Here is a 21,304-nt window from a genome sequence, read left to right as displayed (position 1 = left end):
CTGTTTAGTAACGCCTTCTAAATTACAACTGCAAGCAGTGGTCGATCTTTCTTAAAATTAAACTCTAAACAATGTAATGTCAACAATAACAACTGCCTATTGAAAAACAATTTAGATCAATAGGTGAAGAAATCTGGGTGCAGAAGGTGCTCTAAATAATAATTAGTCAGTGCAAAATCTATAGGCATATAGCTTAAAATGAGGGCTTATTTTGTGTTGTTGGCTAATGGTCAAATAACTTGTTTTGTGATGATCAAATGGTCCTGCTGATGACTGCATGCGTCAGTGGTCTGGAAGGTTCACCCAAACCCAAAGGTGTTGGCAATTCGTCAAGCGTGACTGTTAATAAAGCAGATACTGCCCTGATTGTTGTAATATATTATTTGCCAACAGAGGGATTACTTCCTTATACTGGAAGATTTATACAGTCTGACAGTCTGCACACGTGGAGTTCTTCATCTCCAGAAGGGGGCTGATGTACGGCTATTATAAGATAGGGCGATCTGGGTGGTGTTCAAATCTAATCACGCTTTTTAAAATAATTCTACCCCCGTGCAACAAAACCGTTTAACTATATCCATCTATATGTTCATCCTGATCCATTGTGATGGTTCTTGTTTGTGTGTGCGCATGCACATGTTTGTGTGCGCACAAGTAGACCGGTGTGTGGTGCTCTTGTATGGTTATTTACTTATTTCTATTTGTGAAATATAATTTACGAAATTAGGACATAAATAAACTACTACGTCTCTCTCTCTCTCTCTCTCTCTCTCTCTCTCTGTGTGTGTGTGTGTGTGTGTGTGTGTGTGTGTGTGTGTGTGGCACTGTATAGGCTACAGTTTTTACCACGCAAACACGCTGGAGATCACTCAGGCTTTTGTGTGAAATGAGCCGTTCTGAAGAAATTTCTTTCAGAACTGTTCACAACTGCAGTAGGAATTCAATGTAGCCTACTGAAAGCTATGTCCAGATAAATTACATAATATTGTTACATACGTTGCGCAATGCCTGAGACGCTGTTTTGCGCTAGATTTATTCTAAGGTTTTCGTATAAACCGATTAAACAGATTAAACCGATTATTAACTGAAAAAACATAGTCAACCGTGGCTGTGACGGTCAAACACCACTACATCGCCACATCACTAAATAACTTTTGCAAAACCAGTTAATTGTAACGAAAATATTTTTTGAGTCGAGAGGTGGTATAGAATTGACAGAACACGATTGCGCAATAATTCCTAAATTATGTGTAACTTGAAATTAAAGTTTGTTGTATGAGCCGTTGACTTGCATTGGAAAGGAGTGCGTTAAAAACCGGTACTGCAGCCACTAGAGGGGATTGACACTTTGTGATTTCACTTTCACCGACTTTCATACAGTTCACTTGTGCACACAGTCCGTGTGTACGTCCCACCGCCTACACAAACTACAAAAAACATGCAGAGTGAAAGGTTATATTCTGTGACTGAGAACATAGTACCCTAAAAAATACATTTGACTCTTTTTTGTCATTATTATTGTGACATAAAAATGTAGAAGACATGCAAGTTCACTGATCATTTTGCAAAATAGATTATCAAACTGGCTGTAGGCTATTTGTAGTATTAACATCAAGTCTACTGCTTCTTAGTACAACTATTAATGAATAGACTGTCAATATCTCCAGTGTTTTACTCTTTTACCTGAGACCCTTACTACAGTATTAGCCTACATACCTTACTAATGTATTACTGGAGACCCTTATTGCTTTATTACCAGATATTCGTACTTCTCTATTACATGAGGGGAACTCTGAATGTGAGGTCAGATCTCAGTTTCAGTTGATCAAGGTGAACATGTTTAATCAACTAAAATCTAATGACTCCCTGGTTTCTCTTTTTCTGCCTTTTTCATTTCTATATAGTCTACTAAATTCATTTCTATATAGTCTACTAAATTCAGAAGCATACACAAGATTCCCTCATTTTGAATCCCAAAACAGGAGGTGGATTGCTGATGCTGTAGGGTTAGACCTTTTCAGGAATTTTATTAGGACACATGGCATCACAGAGTCATCAAATACCAGGACATTTTAGATCAATAGCAGGCTTACAGATTGGCTCATGGTTAAATCTTCTAGCCAGACAATGAGCCAAAGGGATTCATAGAATCACACTTGTGTAGTGGGATTTCCTGGGGTTAACCCTAACACTAACTGTAACCTTAACTGTAATCCTATCATTATTACCAAAGTGGCTAATCAAAACATTGCAACCATCTAACCCAAAATCCAAAGTGGCCAGATAACACTAGTTCACGTCGCTCTGGTGAGTGCCAAACCTTTATTACTTTAGTAATTCTATTCTATTATTACCAGAGGCTAATCTAATCATAGAAGTCATCTAGCCCTCAGATTAGCTTTTTGTCTGTGTGTCAACTGTAGGGAACCACTGAATTACCAAATATATAATAACTCTATACCTAACTAGCACTGTGTGCCAACCCTAGGCCAATGTAGACTGCATACTTTTAGCTGTTAGCCCACCCTAGAGGAATTTAGGTGTCACGTATGGCTACGCCCCCCTCTCCCCGCTGTCACTCCAATGTCTCTGTTATCGTGGTTCTGTCATTCCTTGCCCGTTTATCCCGCCCCGCTCGTTTGTCTTCGTGATTCCTTGTTTGTTACCACGCCCCGTGTTATCACCGTCATCTGTCCCTCGTTAAATGTCATTGTATTTAAGTCCCAGTATTCCCCTAGTCTAGTTATCCGTGGTTTTGTTTGTGCTTTGTGCTTTCTGCTTTGGCTTCGTGCGTTGTATTCCCGTTGTGAGTATTTCTCGTCTGCTGCCCTGTATTACCTGTTTGTTCTGCCGTTCTGAGTTTACCCGTGTTTTGTTTCCCGGTGTTCAGTATGACGCTCTATGTTTCATGTTCGGACTCCCTAGACGATCTGACCCATGCATTCCTCCTCGACCCTGAATTTGGTATTCCCTTTATTAAATCTCGCTCTCCTCAGCGTTTGTGTCCGTCTCCTCGCTCCGTTGCTTATGCAACGTTACATAACCACGGATCTTACAAGGACACAGCGAGGGAGCGAGACTCCGGTGAGTTTGGTCGCTGTAACGAGTTGTTGGCTGCTTCAGTGCGGTTTAACTCTCATGTGTTACAGCGCGAACGAGCCGGAGACAGGAATACCCCTGGCGCTGTGGGAACAAGGAAGTCTCGTCGCAGACCGAAGAAAGCGCAGTCTCTCACTACTGGCTTTCGCGGCGAGACTCCTATTGAGCGCTGTGAGTCTGCCCTGCTTGACGAACACCACAGGGGTGAGCAACCTGTGGTGCAAGCAGCGGGCAGACGGAGGGAATGCACAGACGAGCTTTGGCTTAACCCTCGGTCGGCTCTCAATGGCTGCTGCGAGCTCCCGACGCCTCAGAGGAGGCGGAGCCATCGCAGAGAGAGCCACCGAGGGGCGTGTGTGTCTGTGTGTTCTTCCAGGCTCAACCCGGACCCCGTGGAAGAAGACCTCCCTCCGCTGATCCCGGAAGCCGCTCCCCGAAGGCCCCCCAAGAATTTTTTGGGGGGACGCAGTAGCCACTCGCCTCAGGAGTGGCCGGCTCGGAACCCGGAGGACGTCAGTATGGCGGACACGCCCCCCGATGACGTCAGTATGGCGGACACGCCGCCCGAGGACGTCAGTATGGCGGACACGCCGCCCGAGGACGTCAGTATGGCGGACACACCGCCCGAGGACGTCAGTATGGCGGACACGCCCCCCGATGACATCAGTATGGCGGACACGCCCCCCGATGACGTCAGTATGGCGGACACGCCGCCCGAGGACGTCAGTATGGCGGACACACCGCCCGAGGACGTCAGTATGGCGGACACGCCGCCCGAGGACGTCAGTATGGCGGACACGCCCCCCGATGACATCAGTATGGCGGACACGCCCCCCCGATGACGTCAGTGCGGCGACTCCGCCCCCCGAGGACGTCAGTGCGGCGACTCCGCCCCCCGAGGACGTCATGTCACGTCTGCGGCCTGTTCCCGTGATCCCGAGGAGGTCGTCCACGCCAGTTCCCGTTCCCGCAGCCCGTCGGCAGTCCACGCCGGTTCCTGTCCCCGCGACCCAGGAGGGGTCGTCCACGCCGGTTCCTGTCCCCGCGACCCAGGAGGGGTCGTCCACGCCGGTTCCTGTCCCCGCGACCCAGGAGAGGTCGTCCACGCCGGTGCCCGTTCCCGCTGCCCGCCGCCCGCCCGCGCCTGTTCCCGCTGCCCGCCCGCGCCTGTTCCCGCTGCCCGTCAGCGGACCCCGCCTGTCACCACAGAGACTGTGCTGCCCACGTGTGGGCTTGGACTCAGTGTGTTGTCTGCTCCGCCCCGTGTTCCTGCCTCTATGCCTGTGCCCCCCTTGCTCCCGTGTTCCGTCCCTGGCTTTGTTTTGGTTCCTGTCCCCGTGGTTGTGTCTGTTCGTGTCCATGTTCCTGTTCCTGTGTCTGTTTCCGGTGGTGTCGTCTCTGTCCCGGTCCCCATGTCTGTTCCCCAAGTCATCACTCACCTTGTTCCTGTCCCTATCTCGGTTGTAGTGTTGTCATGATACTAAGAATTACAACTTCGATACGATACTTTAAAAAGTATTGAAATTCGATACGATTTTCGATACCAAAGTCAGATACTGTGCTCATTTCCGTTTTAAAGGCTTTTTATTTGTTTTTTATAAACAAACAAATGAATATTGTATTTTGTTTCACAAATGTCAAATAAATTAAAGGTGTAGTCCCTACCACATTAAAACAGAAAAATAAATAATTGTACATTAATATAAATTAACATAAATAATAGTAGTGCACTCTGGAATTCACATTTAGAAGTTAAAAAAGGCTAGTGCAAAAAGTGTATTTTAAGTATACTTTAAACAACTTTAACTCTTTAAGTAACTAAAACTTCAGTATTAGAGTTCAGTATTCATAGATGATTGATCCATTGTAGTACGATCACTCTTTTTTTTCTCCCTGTATGCTGTCGCACTTACGGCTCTTAAACCAAGAATATGACATTTGCTAGGATACCATAATCGGACACATAATTTTGTATGCTATAATACTAGAAATGGGAATAATCACCAACCTCTTGGAATGTTTTGTACAAATATGCGTGCCTTCAGGTGTTTGGCCAGATTCGTTGTGTTAAGCTAGGTTTAAACTTTCGCAAGTGACCGTAGCGCGTGAGTCCGCACACCTTGTCCGCGTGCTTGAAAATGCTTGAAACAAATATGTGTCTGACTGAACCGTTCTCTTGTGTTACGTTAACAAATACGAGCCTCTTGTAATTCCAGGACGAAACATGAGAGAACGTGAAGACGTTAAAATTGGGCGTTTTGAAAATAAACAATCATTAAATAATGTGATAAAAAAGCGAATTATTTCGAGTATATGTATAAATATTTAACTAAAGTTTAACGTGCTGGGAAATATTGAAATGGACCTTGAAAGTGACGTACAAGTGCTTTAATTCCACCTTGTTGGTGTATGAACCCTACAAACATGACTGTTCATTACGCTGCGGCGCGCGCTAAGTTACAAAATTCTAGAGGTGCACGACCTCGCGAATTGACAGCGCGCGAGGCTACCGCGATTACATCATTTTCGCCGCGCGGACCCTCGCGCTGCTCGCGGCACGTCAAGTATAAACCAGGCTTTAGCGCCCTTCGTTGAAATGTTCCGAAAGCACCGCCTGCAAACTGGCTTGTTCATGTCCTTCAGTTTTCCATCTGTATCTGCTTCGAATACAAAGTATTTCCACACAGCACTTCTGCTGCTTTACTTGTTTAATTAAGACGAGCTGCGAACACACTGCGTTTGTTTTAGCTGCCATTTCAGCATTACCAACTGTTCTGTGCATTACGACACCTTGGGTGGGTCAAACGAAAGCGCATTTTATGTAAAAAGAATCGATTGGCTCCTTTGGTTGGTACAGCTTTAAAGCACCGTTTGCAGACCGGTTTTGATGTGTCCACGGGGTTGCCATGACTGTCTGAAATGTATGCAAATAATTCCATATTTCGCTTAGTGCGTGTAGTTTTTCAACAAGCTGAGGACAGTCCGCAATATTGCTTGTATTATCAGCCATCGTACACCGATTCTTTTTATTCTGCAGAGAGGAGGCAAGCGCTGCACTGCTGTACGCGCACACTGCCCCCGTGTGGCACTCTTTGGAAATACTGCTCTTAAATAAAAAAAAAAACGCACTTCGTCCTATAGCACCGATACTAAGCAAACGGGGTATAGTACCGTTTTTAGTGACGAAGTATCGCGATACTACTCTAGTATCGGTATACCGTGCAACACTACTCTGTTGTCCATAACGTCTTCGCCTCTGTGTTTGCCTCTGCCCTGTACCCTGGCCCCACTCCCGTGTCTGTCCCCGGTCCTGTCCTGTCCAGCCCTGCTCCTGCCCCTTGCCCTGTCCGATCTCCCTGTGCCCCGTGTACCGCCATGCCCCAGCCCAGCTCCTGGCCGGTCTCTGGTTCCCCTGTCTCTGCCCTGCCTCTGTCTCCTTGTCCTGCTTTGTCCTGTCCGGGTCTGTTTTCCTGTCCTGTCTACCCTTGCGTGCCCCGGAGTGGCACGCTTTGAGGGGGGGTACTGTCACGTATGGCTACGCCCCCCTCTCCCCGCTGTCACTCCAATGTCTCTGTTATCGTGGTTCTGTCATTCCTTGCCCGTTTATCCCGCCCCGCTCGTTTGTCTTCGTGATTCCTTGTTTGTTACCACGCCCCGTGTTATCACCGTCATCTGTCCCTCGTTAAATGTCATTGTATTTAAGTCCCAGTATTCCCCTAGTCTAGTTATCCATGGTTTTGTTTGTGCTTTGTGCTTTCTGCTTTGGCTTCGTGCGTTGTATTCCCGTTGTGAGTATTTCTCGTCTGCTTCCCTGTATTACCTGTTTGTTCCGCCGTTCTGAGTTTACCCGTGTTTTGTTTCCCGGTGTTCAGTATGACGCTCTATGTTTCATGTTCGGACTCCCTAGACCAGGCGTACTCAACTAAATTTGTCCGCGGTCCAATTTTGGCAGATACCTGTGACCTGAGGTCCGGTGCGGCGGAGGTGGCGAACGTAAGTTGTTGAGCGGGGGGCGGGGAACGTAAGTTGTTGAGCGGGGTGGCGAACGTAAGTTGTTGAGCGGGGGTGGCGAACGTAACACTCGTGACGGAGTGTTTTTTCAATAGCCCTGAAATAAATGCTACGGTTTTGTTTTAGTCCGTATCCAGTTAATCAGGAATGAGATTGGGTCCGGACAGGACTGCGTTCGGGTCCGGATCCGGACCGCGGTCCGCCAGTTGAGTACCCCTGCCCTAGACGATCTGACCCATGCATTCCTCCTCGACCCTGAATTTGGTATTCCCTTTATTAAATCTCGCTGTCCTCAGCGTTTGTGTCCGTCTCCTCGCTCCGTTGCTTATGCAACGTTACATTAGGCTATTTTGTTAATTATTTTGTTAATCTTCATTATGTTGTATATAGGCTATTTATGTTGGGCATTCCATGTTGTTTAACCCGTTTTCCTGTAGAGTGTGTTCACTTGTTTTTTTCTAGTTTGCTTGTTTGTTGTTATCATATTTTGTTCTGTGTTGGTTCTCTGACTCTGCACATGACTTTGATTATGGATTTGACCCTAATAAATCTAGTTCTTCTCAGCGTTGCATCACTCTGTGTAATCATTCTGTGTTACACACTGTTAAACGTAATGATCATTTAGGACCTTGGTTAGAGCGGTTTCTGTGCTCTGAAACGTTGCATTTAATTAATTACAACATTAGTAATCTTGTAGTTTAAGCAGACCACCTTCTCAATTATCATTCATAAGAATGGAGATCATTATGTAATTGTTGAGATTATGGTCTAATTAATTCTACAGACTGGATAAATTCTTTGTGGCTGAGCAATATTAACAATTTCATTAGACCGGTTAACGGGTTGCTCGCAGCGCCAGTAGGCAACCACCAGAGGGAGGGTACGAGCTAACAAACAATTATGTAATCGTTAGTCTGATTCCCCTTACATCATTTTTGCAGCTTCACAAAACTCGGTCTTTATGAAGTCTTGGTGTTTGACAGACGCACACGGGCTTTGCTGGTAACTGGTTCCCCCATTTCCTGGTTCCCCTTGAGTCTTTCTTCCCTGTTCTGAGGGCTGCATGCCTTGTGTCTGTTTTAAGTTGTTCTTTCAAAGGGAAGTTCCCCTCAGTCCTTGAGTGTCTGTCTTCCTGTCACCTACCTCCACATCTGCGGTGGTAGCATGGTGTCTGTCAAAGCCTCTGTTTTTTAGTGCAGATCCAGGATTGAGTCCCAGACCTTGTCATGAGGGTTTATCCCTTTTAGTTACACTTTTTGTTTTCTGTGGATGTGACAGGGATGTTGGCCCATCTGGTTGGGTGAGTCACCTGCCCCCTCACATCTCCAACAAGCACTCCCAGCTTTCAGTTTTCTCCCCAATTTTTCCCTTACTCCCTCATAGTGGTGGTTTAATTTGCACTCTCCCACTTCTAATGTCCCAGGTTCAAGTCCCCATTCAACTGAACCAATTTGGCTGTGAATTTCCTCACAATTTTCTTTGCTCCACGTTTTTATCCTAAAATAAGGACACAAGAGAAAACACCAGAGAACCAACCAGAACTAACCAGAAACACAAGAGGGAAAACCATAAACGGATAGACTAGAGAGACCAGAAACGGGAGAACGAAAGAAACCAGAAACAGACGAGACCAAAGGAGAAACACCAGAAAGAGACACGGGTGAAGTGCGCAAAACCGAAGAAAACACAGAAGAACCAGGTGGACGGAGGGAAAAAACCAGAAAGAGACTAAGGATGACAAACAGGCCGAAAAGAGGGGGGAGGAGTAACTGGGCGATGACATCCGGGAGGAGGAACCACAGGAGGACGAGAAAAAATGAAAAACCCAGGTATGACCAGGCGGAAAGACGGAAAGACAGACAGGGACCGAAACAGACACCATGACACGCGCAAAGACAACACCGGGAAGCGAAGAGGGCAAAAACAAAGAAAAAGACAAAGCAGAAACAGGAGACATACGTCCTGTGGTGGAGGATCCGGTACCACCGGAGAAGCCGTGGCATCGCTTGAAAGCAGCGGGCCCGTGGATGTTGGGACTGAAGCATCAGGTGCAGTTAACGACCCATTCTGGGTCGTGAGACTTGAGGAAGACCCCTTGTGGGTCTTGGAAACTAGGGATGAAGCGGGACATAAAGGCGGACCCGGGTACACAGGGGGCACTGCGTGAACGTCCCACGGCGGAGGATCCGGTACCACCGGAAAAGCAGCGGTGAAGCTTGAGAGTGGCGGGCCCGGTGTATCAGACAGTGTTCACCAAGATGGGCAGACACAGCACTTATTTGGGAGCTCGCCGCAAAAGACAGTCGGAACGAGAAGTGACCATACTTTATCTCAAGAGCGACGAGACTCCCTTGTCCCCGCAGTGCCAGGGGATTTCTTGCCTCTGGTTTGTTCGTGCTGTAACACCAGAGACGTAAACTGCATGAAAGCAGCCAACGTCTTGTTACAGCGTCGGAACTTACCAGAGACTCGCTCCCTCGCTGTATCCTTGTTAGACGGATCATTCTGTAATGCCACGAGCGGCGTGGAGTAAATAGGCGGACACAGACACTGAGGAGAGCGAGATTTATCGAAGGGCATACCGAAATCAGGGTCGAAAAAACTGGCTTAGGTCAAATTCCAAAAATGAGTCAGATGTATGAACATATCTACCACGTCGTGGCATGACGGATAGACAGGTCAATACAGGTTAACACAGGGAAACAAACACAAAAGGAATAACAACCCAATGTTAACCATAAAGCATAGAGACAATACTAACTGGAAATACTAACAGGGGAAAAATCAAACTCCCAATACCAAGCACACAAAAAGATTGGTAACTTAAAGATAGGCATTAAATACACTCAGAGAACACGTGAGAACATTAACAAGAGGGATGGGTTACAGAGGACTAGGAAGGACTAAGACACACATGGATAACAAAAATAAACATTGATGGCGAATGACAGGAGGAGCAGGGGCCAGATGAGACAATTTCAGGTGCTGGAAACATGATGCAAGTATTTCCATGAACGTTGAAACTATGATGTTGCACAGAGGGGCCCTGGAGGCAGATTGGCTGCCGCGGTGATCAGGTGGATAATTGTGGGTAATTGTTTTGGGATTCACAGTCATTGGCATAAAACGAATTTTGCTGGTACAAGCATCTGATATGACATGAATAAATATTTCCACCTTACATATTTTTCTTATAAAATTGTCTCAAATATGTGTATCTGATTTCTGAATATTTTTCTGTGCAGTAATGGGGCAGAATTGGCACTGAGAATCACCTGCCAATTTCTTTATTTCTTTGCCAATGTGAAAAAAGGGCATAAAGATTTTGATGAAGTGAAGCAGGCTTCTCAACCTATGCCACAGACTTAATGTGACGGTGGGTGCAGCGCGCAGGACGAGACACAGAATCCCTTGATGGCAGCAAACGTCACGTTTAATGAAGACGTGTATTGCGCAATAGCGCACGATAAACACTTGACACATTCAGCACAACGTGCAGACATAGACAACGACGAGCACAGGACACTGCGCGAGCGCACATTAAATAGACAAACCACATTAGCCCCACGTGATCACGAGACGATTCACAGGTGAGACTTATTAATCACACGACATAACCCGAACCACGCATATCCACTGACGCAGACAAAGCACGTAGACAACGTTGACACACGCCCAAAAGAGAGGGGCCGGGGTCCTCAACGTGACACTTAAGCTCTTTGTCATATGTAGTTCAGTAGAAACAGGGCCACCGTGTCATGAAATGAGCCTGTACTTCGTATCTTCCTTATTGACATATATTACTGAGTACTGACCGCTAAACTGACTATAACAATAGGTCCTACTGGCTACTGAAAACTCATGTACGTGCAGTCCCACTCAGAATAACAGTAGAATCGACCACTCCGTCAATTTTCTGTAAGTGGTTGTAAATGAATCTCTGTGTGTGTGTGTGTGTGTGTGTGTGTGTGTGTGTGTGTGTGTGTGTGTGTGTGTGTGGAGGGGGGGGGGGGGCTATTAGGAAGTCTGAGCAGGACAGTGAATAAAACTTTGGAAAAACAACATCTCAGCCATATTCAGCTTTCATATTTACATTCAGCAGTGAAGAGTAATAAATAGCAACAGCTATCATATTCAGGCCAGGGGGGGGCAGTAGTTAGTTTGGGTGTAATTAATCTGGCTGGTTTGAGTAATTGTATGACTAATGTGTGATGACACTATAGGTTATGAGTACTTTTTGGCCATTGTTTTCATTTCAAAAGTTCAAATAAAAAAGGAAAGACAAAAATTTGACTTTAAAATCCAATGATATCAGAAAAACAAGGAAGTTTTTTTTTGTTTTTTCACAAATAACATGAAAAATGCAAACATTATTGGGAAAACAGAAAATGCTGCAATAAAACAAGACAGGATGGCTTGTTCTCTGACTCTGGACAGTGCACATGACTTTGATTATAGATTTGACCCTAATGAATCTTGTTCTTCTCAGCATTACGTCTGCCTCGTGGTAATCACTCTGTTTTACACATGGATAAGCATAATGATCATGATCTCGAAGTTGAAGAGGACCACCTTCTCGGTGATCAATCCTAAGAATGTAGATCATTATATAATTGTTGAGCTGAACAGGGTGTAATTTATTCTATCTTCAGACTGGGTAAATTCTTTGTGGCTAAGCAATATTAACAATGTTATTCAACAGTTGCTCGCAGTGCCCATAGGCGACCGCCAGAGGGAGGTAACGAGCTAACAAACAATTACATAATCGGGGATGTAACGAGTGTGTCTGTCTTCCTGTCACCTACCTCCACGGCTGTGATGGCACCATGGTGTCTGTCAAAGCCTCTGTTTTTTGAGCAGATCCAGGTTTGAGTCCCAGTCATGAGGGTTTTCCCTTTTAGTTACACCTTTTGTTTTCTGTGGACGTGACAGGGAGGTTGGCCCATCTGGTTGGGTGAGTCACCTGCCCCCTCACATTTCCAACAAGCATCCCCATCTTTCAGTTTTATCCCTAATGTTTCCCTTACTCCCTCATAGTGGTGGTTTAATTTGCACTCTCCCACTTCTAATGTCCCAGGTTCAAGTCCCCATTCAACTGAACCAATTTGGCTGTGAATTTCCCCACAATTTTCTTTGCTCCACGTTTTCATCCCCCCTCATCATCTTTTGAATCCTGCTAGGAGGGTTTCCTCCTAGTGAGGAAATACCCAGGGCTGTGGCACACTGGGGTTTGCAACCCATGTTTGCCTCAGCAATCCTGCAGCCCCATTACAGATTTCTGAGTATGTTTGTAGAATTATTAGCATGATGTCTATGATGTTTAAGAGTGAAATCACTTTTTAAGTGATTCCTGGTGCAGTAGCAGGTCTGTGGGTGACTGTTCACGGGTCAGTATTAATGTGTCATTGGTTCACAACCAGTGAAGCTGTTGTTACTGCTGTTGTTACATAATGTGAGTACCCTACACACTGTGAACTGTACTACTGGTTTGCAAATGATTGGTAAAAATGACAATTCCTTGCCACTTCTGAAAACACATGCTTGTTTCTCTGGTTGCAGTTTTCATTTCCAGCCCTCAAATTCCATGCGCCATTATTAAATAAATGTTGCTACCTTTATATACTGTGTATATATATATGTGTGTGTGTGTGTTCCATTTTCTGAGATTTTGAGAGTATGGGTGAAGTAAACAGTAAAAAAATGTAGCAATTATTTATTATAATATCCTGCTGAAGCACAGTTCCCTGTACTCACTTAAACTGCAGTCTATATAGCTCATATGATTACTCCTGACATTCATCCAGCAGTGGGCTGGGCATGGACTTCCCAAAATGTAGAAAGCAATCCAGAGATTATAACTGTGTATGTGTGGGGATTTTTACCCCCACTACCCATCATCTGGACTCCCCATAGTGTGATTGCGAAACCACAGACATGACAGCTGTTTACTTACAAGGTAGTGGCCTTAAATGATTAGACATTCAGAGTATCTATAAGACTAACAAATAAATGTTTGAATTCAGAGAAGTTATCTTTAATGATTGTGGGGTTGAACTTTCTATAAAAAATGTGGCATGTACTCTTTGATATGGTGAGTCAGTTCAAGCAATCCCAGCACTGACCACCAGAGGTCTCAGTCCCCACTGACTATCAGCAGTCCCAGGTGAGCAAATACTTTTGGTATTATAGTGTATTTCAGATAAATTATTGTTATGTTAAATTAAATGTTATGGTATAGTTGATGAAATGATTGCACAGTTTTCTGCTTGCAAAATTATTTAAAATGTCTGATAATCATTGTATTAATGTATTAATGACATTAAGTATATTTTAAGCCTGACTGAAGCAAGATGTCAGCACAGTTATCTATGGTCTCCACATCCATGGCAAATTTCTCCTGACTGTACTGTAAAGAAATAGAAAATTATTTTAGAGTCACAAAATTAAGACAGTGTTCACAGTCAAAATAAAGGATGTTAGAACTAAGTATTTTCCCTTCCTCCATTTTTTTCGTGCAATATAAATTACATTTACATCACCTGAGACGTGAAGTGCACTTCTCACACTTGCTAGGTATTGCTCTGTGTCTAATCTTATATTTTGTTGTCTTCTTTCTAGGTATCAGCACTGGCAACTGTTTATGGCAGTGCTTGAGCTCGAGTAGTTTGGACGTAAACCTGTTTAGATAGAGATGCATATTCTGACTAAACACTTAGCACTTTTGTAAGTTGCTCTGGATAAGAGTGTCTGCTAAATGCTGTAAATGTAATGTAATGTAAGTGAAAGTAGGAAGGCATAATATAGCTGTCTCCATATGTAGACCTAACAATTACATGATAACCAATACAGACAGCAAAACACACTTACCAGACAGCAAAACACAATCCAGACAGCAAAACACACACTTAGTCAAAATGTATTTATCCATCAATTAATCTGTACATCACTGAGGTTCATTAGTTGAAACTTATTCTTCTGTCTTCATTTTACTCATTAAGTGTATACCAAATAGAGAATGCTAACTTGCATCCCAGCTTTGTTCTAGTTAGTCATACTAAATACCTACTAGCCTGTCTCCCTCTAAGATGCAAATATCAGCAGTCCTGCTAGGTAATGACACATGCTTCCTCCAAAGGAACCTGTTTACACATCCTCACTGGACAACTGAATTGATGTATAATTGATTTATTTATTGTAAACAAATTGTTAGCCATCCCTAATTGTGTATCCTATAAATCATATGTGAACCAATTAGGCAAAAATATTTTAAAATTAGTAGTTTGTAACGTCAAGAAGGTAGGAAAGGAATTTCATTGACTGCCCAATATGCATGCAAAGGGTTTGATACTTTCATTAGCAAACTTCATGCTAAGACCACAAAGCATGAAAAAGAATGCTTGTATGCTTGTTGGAAGAGTTCACTCAAAAACGAAAGAAGGAGGTCACTGTTATAGGGACCAATCTAGCATTTGTGAAGGACCAAACCAGCACTTGAGATTATTAACAAACAAACATTTAAGCCGAAACCGAGCGGAACTTCAGCAGCGCACCGGTAAGGCAGAGCAACGGCTCTGCGTTTCTAACAGCAACAAAGTAGCAGCGACCGGAGAGTTGTTAGCAAGCGCTAACACAACAAAACAATAAAAACAATAATATAACGGTGCTGATACATACAACTGACAACAGACAGAATTATATGAATTATAATTCTGTATATTATATAATATGTGGAATAATCTTCCTGCCTTTATTCGGGACTCAGACACAGTCCCAATGTTTAAGACTCGACTAAACACATATCTGTTTAGTTTGACCTTTGAACAATCTGTTACATATTTACCACATCACATATCTTTCTTCTCCGAGGTTCACCTGGGGAGTAACACTGCAGTCGGAGCCTACAATACCAGTATCATCACTCCGACACGGAATGAAAACCTGGCGTTCATCACAAGACATTTACATTGACAATATCAACACCCAGAACTTTCATTCTAGTTACCTTATACTTAGCCTGATTGTGTGATTTGTTTGTGACTTGTGTATTCATCTGTATAATTTGTTTTTGTGTAATTTGTGTGTTAATGGGCCGCCCAATGGAGGATGGGTTCCCTTTTGAGTCTTGGTCCTCCCAAGGTTTCTTCCTATTCCCCACCATCTAGGGAGTTTTTCCTTGCCACTGTCGCCTCTGGCTTGCTCATTAGGGATTTGGACCCATAGTATTGTTAACCTTGTAAATCCTGTAAAGCGCTTTGTGACAACATGTGTTATGAAAAGCGCTATACAAATATATTTGATTTGATTTGATTTGATGTATATACTTGAGCAACGAGGTGCCAGATATTTTACTCCCAAAAATGATGGGTTCCATTCACCTGGATAATACGGACTCTGCTGCTAAGGTTAGGGTGCAGACAGTGGAGTCACTTGTGAACCCATGAATTGGATAGCACTGTCACTGTCACTACACACTAAATAAATTATTCCCCTGACAAAGCATCTTCGTGATTAACCTAATGTCCATGTTATTGTTGTTACTATGCATCCAGTTTACTTTAATTTTAAAAAGTGCAAGGCTAATAAAAGCACCATGAAACAAGTACCCACTTATACCTTAGATTGGATAAAATTAGTATAAAAAATAATAGCTAATAAATAGCCAATAAAGAGATCTAGCAATGAAAGGGTAGTTTGACTAATTTCTAGGAAAAGTGGTTACTAAATGTAAATAAATGCTTATTAAGTTTTCAAATATTATTTACTCCTTTTCTAGCTAGTAAAAACTTGAAAAAGTAAGCGTACAACCAACCAAGTTAACTAGTTAACTACTTAGCTTACCTATGTAACTAGCTAACCTACTTTGTTTGCTTGCTAGCTAGCTTATCTAACAGTTAAGCTAACGTTAGCTATCTCCAGTAGGAATATTAACGACTGCTAAAAACATTGATTATATTCGCAACGACTCGTCATAACGTGAAAAGTAATGTTAATTATGTTTACATTTGATTTAACATTGGAGACATTCAAATCAACTTACCTCGAGAAGAGATGTAGTGTGATGGCTCGTGCTAGTTAAGAATATGAGCGATTTAATGGTGTAATTAATCTATTATTAGTTATTAAAGGTACTAGTAGACTTGTAATAAGAATGCAGAATATAACGAAATCATTAGCTAACCCGAATTAATGTTGAGTTTTTAATGTCACAGTGGGGAGGCAGGCCCGCCAGAGGGCGCGTGTATCCACACACACACACACACACACACACACACACACACACACACACACACACAGAGGCGGCCTTTGCATAGAGGCGTGGCTAGGCAACTGCCTTGGGCCCCTCCCACTGCAGCCCACTGTAGGGGCCCCCTGACTAGCTCAATTATTTCTCGCATATTAATGTTGATGGGCCCCCTAGCTAAATTCGCCTTGAGCCCCCAAATTGCTAAGTCCGCCACTGCACACACACACACACACACACACACACACACACACACACACACACACACACACACACACACACACACACACACACACACACACACACACACACACACACACACACACACACACACACACACACACACACACACACACACAAAGGGGCAGTCATGGCCTGGTGGTTAGGGAACTGGACTTGTGACCGGAGGGTCGTGGGTTCGATTCCCAGACAGGCCATGACTGAGGTGTCCTTGAGCAAGGCACCTAACCCCAACTGCTCCCCGGGCGCCGGGCTAGGGCTGCCCAATGCTCTGGGCACGTGTGATCCACAGCCCCCTAGTAATCACTAGTGTGTGTGTGTGTTCTGACTGCACAGATGGGTTAAAAGCGGAGGACAAATTTCGATTGGGGTGTAAAAAATCACAATTGACAAAATATGGCACATTTCATTTCATTTCACACACGGCACATGACTCCGAGCACCAAACTACTCCCCAGGTCCCAATCACCGCAGTATGGACACCTGTAGCCTGTTATGTTTGCCACCTTTTTAAACTCACAGGTCGTGCAGTCCAGTGCTGCACATTGTATGGAGAATGTTCTTCAGGCCACTGGATGTGTTCCCTTTCTGTCGACTTACTGCCGTCGGGTAAGCACTGGGTCTTGTACGAGATCACTGTTTTTGCTACTTCGCAGCCTATCCTGCTTCTGTTCTTCCTTTTGTTAAATAATAAATAATAAAGAGCATGATCTGCAGCCTTCGACTCCTGCCAACTCACTTCCCCCATTACAGTTAAGGGAAAAAAACTCTAAAAATTAGACAACTTTTATGTTCTAGCTAATTCCTATCCAAACCACCTTACATTCCTGGTTTTATGTGAATGTCCATTCATAGTATAATGGAACATAAATAAAGAATCATGTTTTGAGATGCAAATAACTATTTAAACTTTAAAATGGATCTTGAAGTTGGAAAGGTTCCATATTTAATCATATCTTTAACAAGAGAACCCATGAAGAACTCCCCCCCCCCCACCTTTTTGCAAACTTTGTGTAATTCACTACAATTTTTCGTCTGTCTTTCTCTCTCCCTCTCTCTGTCTCTCTCTCTCTCATTCTCTTTCTCTCTCTCATATCTAAAGAGAGAAAGAGATGTATGTAGAAATACAGGAATTCTAAAGGGTTCATGAACTTTCTGGTGCCATTGCACCTCATAAATACATTTGTATAGCAATGTACACAACCATATTACTGGAATTGTAAATGTAAAAGTGTAAATGGAATTGTCCACTTATCTGATTGAGCATGTTTTACATAACTACTACTGTACCATACTTGTATTTAATATTCAGCTTTTGGGCATTAAACTACAATAAGCTAAGTATTAGTACGTCCACATTTTCTGAACATTTCCCAATTAAGTGCCCTAATCTAGTTAAATATTTTGCAATTTGTCAAAATAGTTTCCATTTTGTAGCTGATGTAGGGCCTCCTGACTTTTTTTGTGCACAAATGTCCTACTTTCTTGTTGTTTTCTAATAAAAAGGCTGATAATAATTGGTCATATATGATATAATCAGACAATCACATGGTAACAACAGAATGCATGGTCAAGACATTCCTCTGAAGTTCAAACTGGGTATCAGAATTGGGAAGAAAGGTGATTTCTTATCTCATACAGTATCTCATCTTTAAAAAAAGAAGCTCAATTTTCATGTACACTGCAATCACAATAAAAATTTCTTATCTTATTTAAGTGACTTTGAACTTGGCATGTAAGTTCTTAGTGCTATATGGATGTTTCGGAAACCCCTGATCTACTGGGATTTCCACATAAATTGACAAATCTGCAGCAACAGCATGACGCTATCATGGCATTTGTGTATACATATACTACTATTAACACTACTATATATAAGAAGTGCTTTAAGTGAATGTCTTTGAGCTCATGCATTCATTATTCATTTATTCATTATGCATTAATTAAAAGCTTGTAGATATATTATTCCTATACAGACATGTTTACAGGACTGGCTGCTGCTTGCCTGTATTTTGGCATTTCATGCACCACAGTTCCCATCAGTGGTTGCTTAACCTGGGATTTTCTTCACATTCCGTTAAAAAAAATACATGCCCAACCCACGTCTGTTTTATGGGTCTATATAAACCACAACAAAAAGTTAGGAACGTGTCTTCAGAAAGATCTGACAGACAGAGAGAATTAAAGTCTTAACTGTAGTGCAGGCTTAGTACTGAGGACCTTGTAACTGACCTGTACAGGAGGGTCAGTCTAGAGCTTCAACAGATCGTGTACGGCTTTCCTAGTACAAGTCAGCAGACATGAAGCTGGTTCTAGCTGCACTCGTGCTGGTAATGGTGGTGGGAGCTCATGCCCAATGGTACCGTTTTCCTGGTCAAGCATATCGAGGTATCTTACTGTACCTGCTAAGTTCATTATTGCTAATTTTGCATGAAATTTATTTGAAATGTTCATGCTGATATTCAAATTCTGTTTAATATGTACTATTTCAGGTGCTGGAGACATGAGACGTGCCTACAGAGACATGAGGGAGGCCAACTGGATAGGCACAGACAAGTATTTCCATGCACGTGGAAACTATGAAGCTGCACAGAGGGGCCCTGGAGGCAGATGGGCTGCCGCGGTGATCAGGTGGGTAATTGTGGGTAATTGTTTTGGGATCCACAGGCATTGGCATAAAACAAATTTAGCTGAGGATCACGTGCAAGATATCTGATATGACATGGGTAAATCATGATTGTAGAACTTTTTATTGTTTTGTAAATTTTTACATTAAAATTTCACCACCAGAGGCCTCAGTCCCCACTGACTATCAGCAGTCCCAGGATTAGTCACTAGAGGTCTCTATCACCTGAATACTGATTCGTCACCATGTTTACCAGAGACATCATATACATGCAAGCATCTGATATGACATTGATTAATACGTAAAACTTGCATGTCATGATTCTTAAGCTTTTTTCGGGTTCGTAAATTTTTACAATAATATTTCATACTGTTCATCCAACTTCTATTTTTGTTTCACATCCACATGTTTGATGTATGTGTATCTGAATGTTTTTTTTTTCTGTGCAGCGATGGGAGAGAATTAGTACAGAGAATCACCCGTCGTGGCAACCAGGATGAAGCAGCTGACCAGGAGGCCAATCGCTGGGGGCGTAATGGTAGAAACCCTAATGTCTATAGACCCCGAGGACTCCCCAGCAAATACTAGACTCAAAGTATGATTAAGGCAACAACGAACCCTGCTGATTCAAACCTATGAAATGATCTGTTACATAATGCTTGATTTCAAAACTGTTATAGCTTCATGCCTCTGCTTATGGATCTATGTTGACTGCAGAGTGTTTGTGGCTTGGATACAATAAGTTTCCTTTTGCCTAAAAACTAAATAATAAAATGTTCTGGCTTTCATTCATATTCAGCTCCCACCTATTGCATTTCTTTATTTACTTTATTTACTAATGTGAAAGAAATTGACAAAGATTTTAATATAGAGAAGTGAAGCAGGCTTCTCAACTCAACCCATGCCATGGACCTAAGCTCTTTGTCATATGTAGTTCAGTAGAAACAGGGCCACCATGTCATAAAAATGTGCCAATGTGTCAATATACTGTGTGTATGTATATATATATATATATATATGTATATGTGTATATATATATATATATATATATATATATATATATATATATATATATATATATATATATATATATATATATATATATATATATATATATATATAGGCCATGGTCGAGACGAAATGGTTTAGAGGCAAAATAAACAGAATACATAATTATATTATATTATTATATTATAGTAAAAGGTAAACTTTGAATTTTGACATTTACATATTCTTTGTGTTACTTGTGTGTCGTGTCTGATTGCCTGCAAGTAATATTAAGTATTATTACATGTCTGTACGCACCACAATGGTTCAAAGTCGAATGAATGCACTCTCTACTTTAATTGAAAATGGCATTGTTGACAGTCTGGAGTTTGATGATGTAATCGATGATTGTGCCAGCCAGAAAGCACACAGAATGCCAATTCTATAGACTACTAACTGAGCAGTACTGACTATGGCTATAGACAGTTAATGAGTATGACTCAACTTGTCAGCAACAATAATAGTAATTATTTGCTGATTGTGTCTGTCTGTGAGAAATTTACATTTACTGTATTGTGTAAATTTGTTTAGTGTTCTGCAGTTCCGAACTCCTGAATGGAACTGAACTCAACAGTTGTTGGCTTGTTGTTTTTTACTTTAGACTGAAAAGTGCAGGTGCAAAAGGACAGGACGACAAGGGGGGCGCAGAATTTATTTTTGGCCTTGGGCACATTGCAGCCTAAAGTTGGCCCTGCTGCTGATGTTCATCCAGCAGTAGGCTGGGCATGGACTTTCCAAAATGTGCAAAGCAATCCAGAGATTATAACCGGGTATGGGTGGGGCTTTTTACCCCCTCTACCCGACATCTGGACTCCCCATAGTGTGATTGCAAAACCACAAAAAAAACAGACATGACAGATGTTTACTTACAAGGTAGTGGCATAAGCTGTAGGGTTGCACTTTCTATAAAAATGTGGCGTGTACTTTTTGATATGAGTCAATTTCAGCAATCCCAGCACTGACCACCAGAGGTCTCATTCCCCACTGACTATCAGCAGTCCCAGGATTAGTCACTAGAGGTCTCTATCGCCTGAATACTG

The 21,304-nt window shown here is 42.7% G+C and overlaps 1 protein-coding gene across 2 annotated transcripts; it reads left to right on the top strand.

Annotated features, from left to right (window-relative positions):
• The first annotated feature begins 17,048 nt into the window (after positions 1–17,048).
• LOC143528385 (serum amyloid A-5 protein-like) lies at positions 17,049–20,011 on the top strand. 2 transcript variants are annotated; one of them, XM_077024101.1, is made up of 3 exons: positions 17,049–17,200; positions 19,084–19,222; positions 19,667–20,011. In XM_077024101.1, the coding sequence occupies exons 1-3, from the start codon at positions 17,167–17,169 to the stop codon at positions 19,803–19,805; spliced, it is 312 nt and encodes a 103-aa protein (XP_076880216.1). In that variant the 5' UTR covers positions 17,049–17,166; the 3' UTR covers positions 19,806–20,011. The 2 variants fall into 2 exon arrangements, with proteins under 2 accessions (XP_076880216.1, XP_076880215.1); XM_077024100.1 differs by lacking the exon at positions 17,049–17,200 and adding an exon at positions 18,743–18,979.
• Positions 20,012–21,304: the final 1,293 nt, after the last annotated feature.

Source organism: Brachyhypopomus gauderio, chromosome 12 (genome assembly GCF_052324685.1).
Source record: "Brachyhypopomus gauderio isolate BG-103 chromosome 12, BGAUD_0.2, whole genome shotgun sequence".
NCBI lineage: Eukaryota > Metazoa > Chordata > Actinopteri > Gymnotiformes > Hypopomidae > Brachyhypopomus > Brachyhypopomus gauderio.
This window is presented reverse-complemented; position numbering and strand designations above follow the sequence as displayed.

Coding starts and splice junctions, on each gene's coding strand:
- LOC143528385 (XM_077024100.1), top strand. CDS start 18,892: ATGAAGCTGGTTCTAGCTGCACTCGTGCTGGTAATGGTGGTGGGAGCT. Junction 18,980..19,083: donor TCCTGGTCAAGCATATCGAG/GTATCTTACTGT, acceptor GTACTATTTCAG/GTGCTGGAGACATGAGACGT. Junction 19,223..19,666: donor TGGGCTGCCGCGGTGATCAG/GTGGGTAATTGT, acceptor TTTTCTGTGCAG/CGATGGGAGAGAATTAGTAC.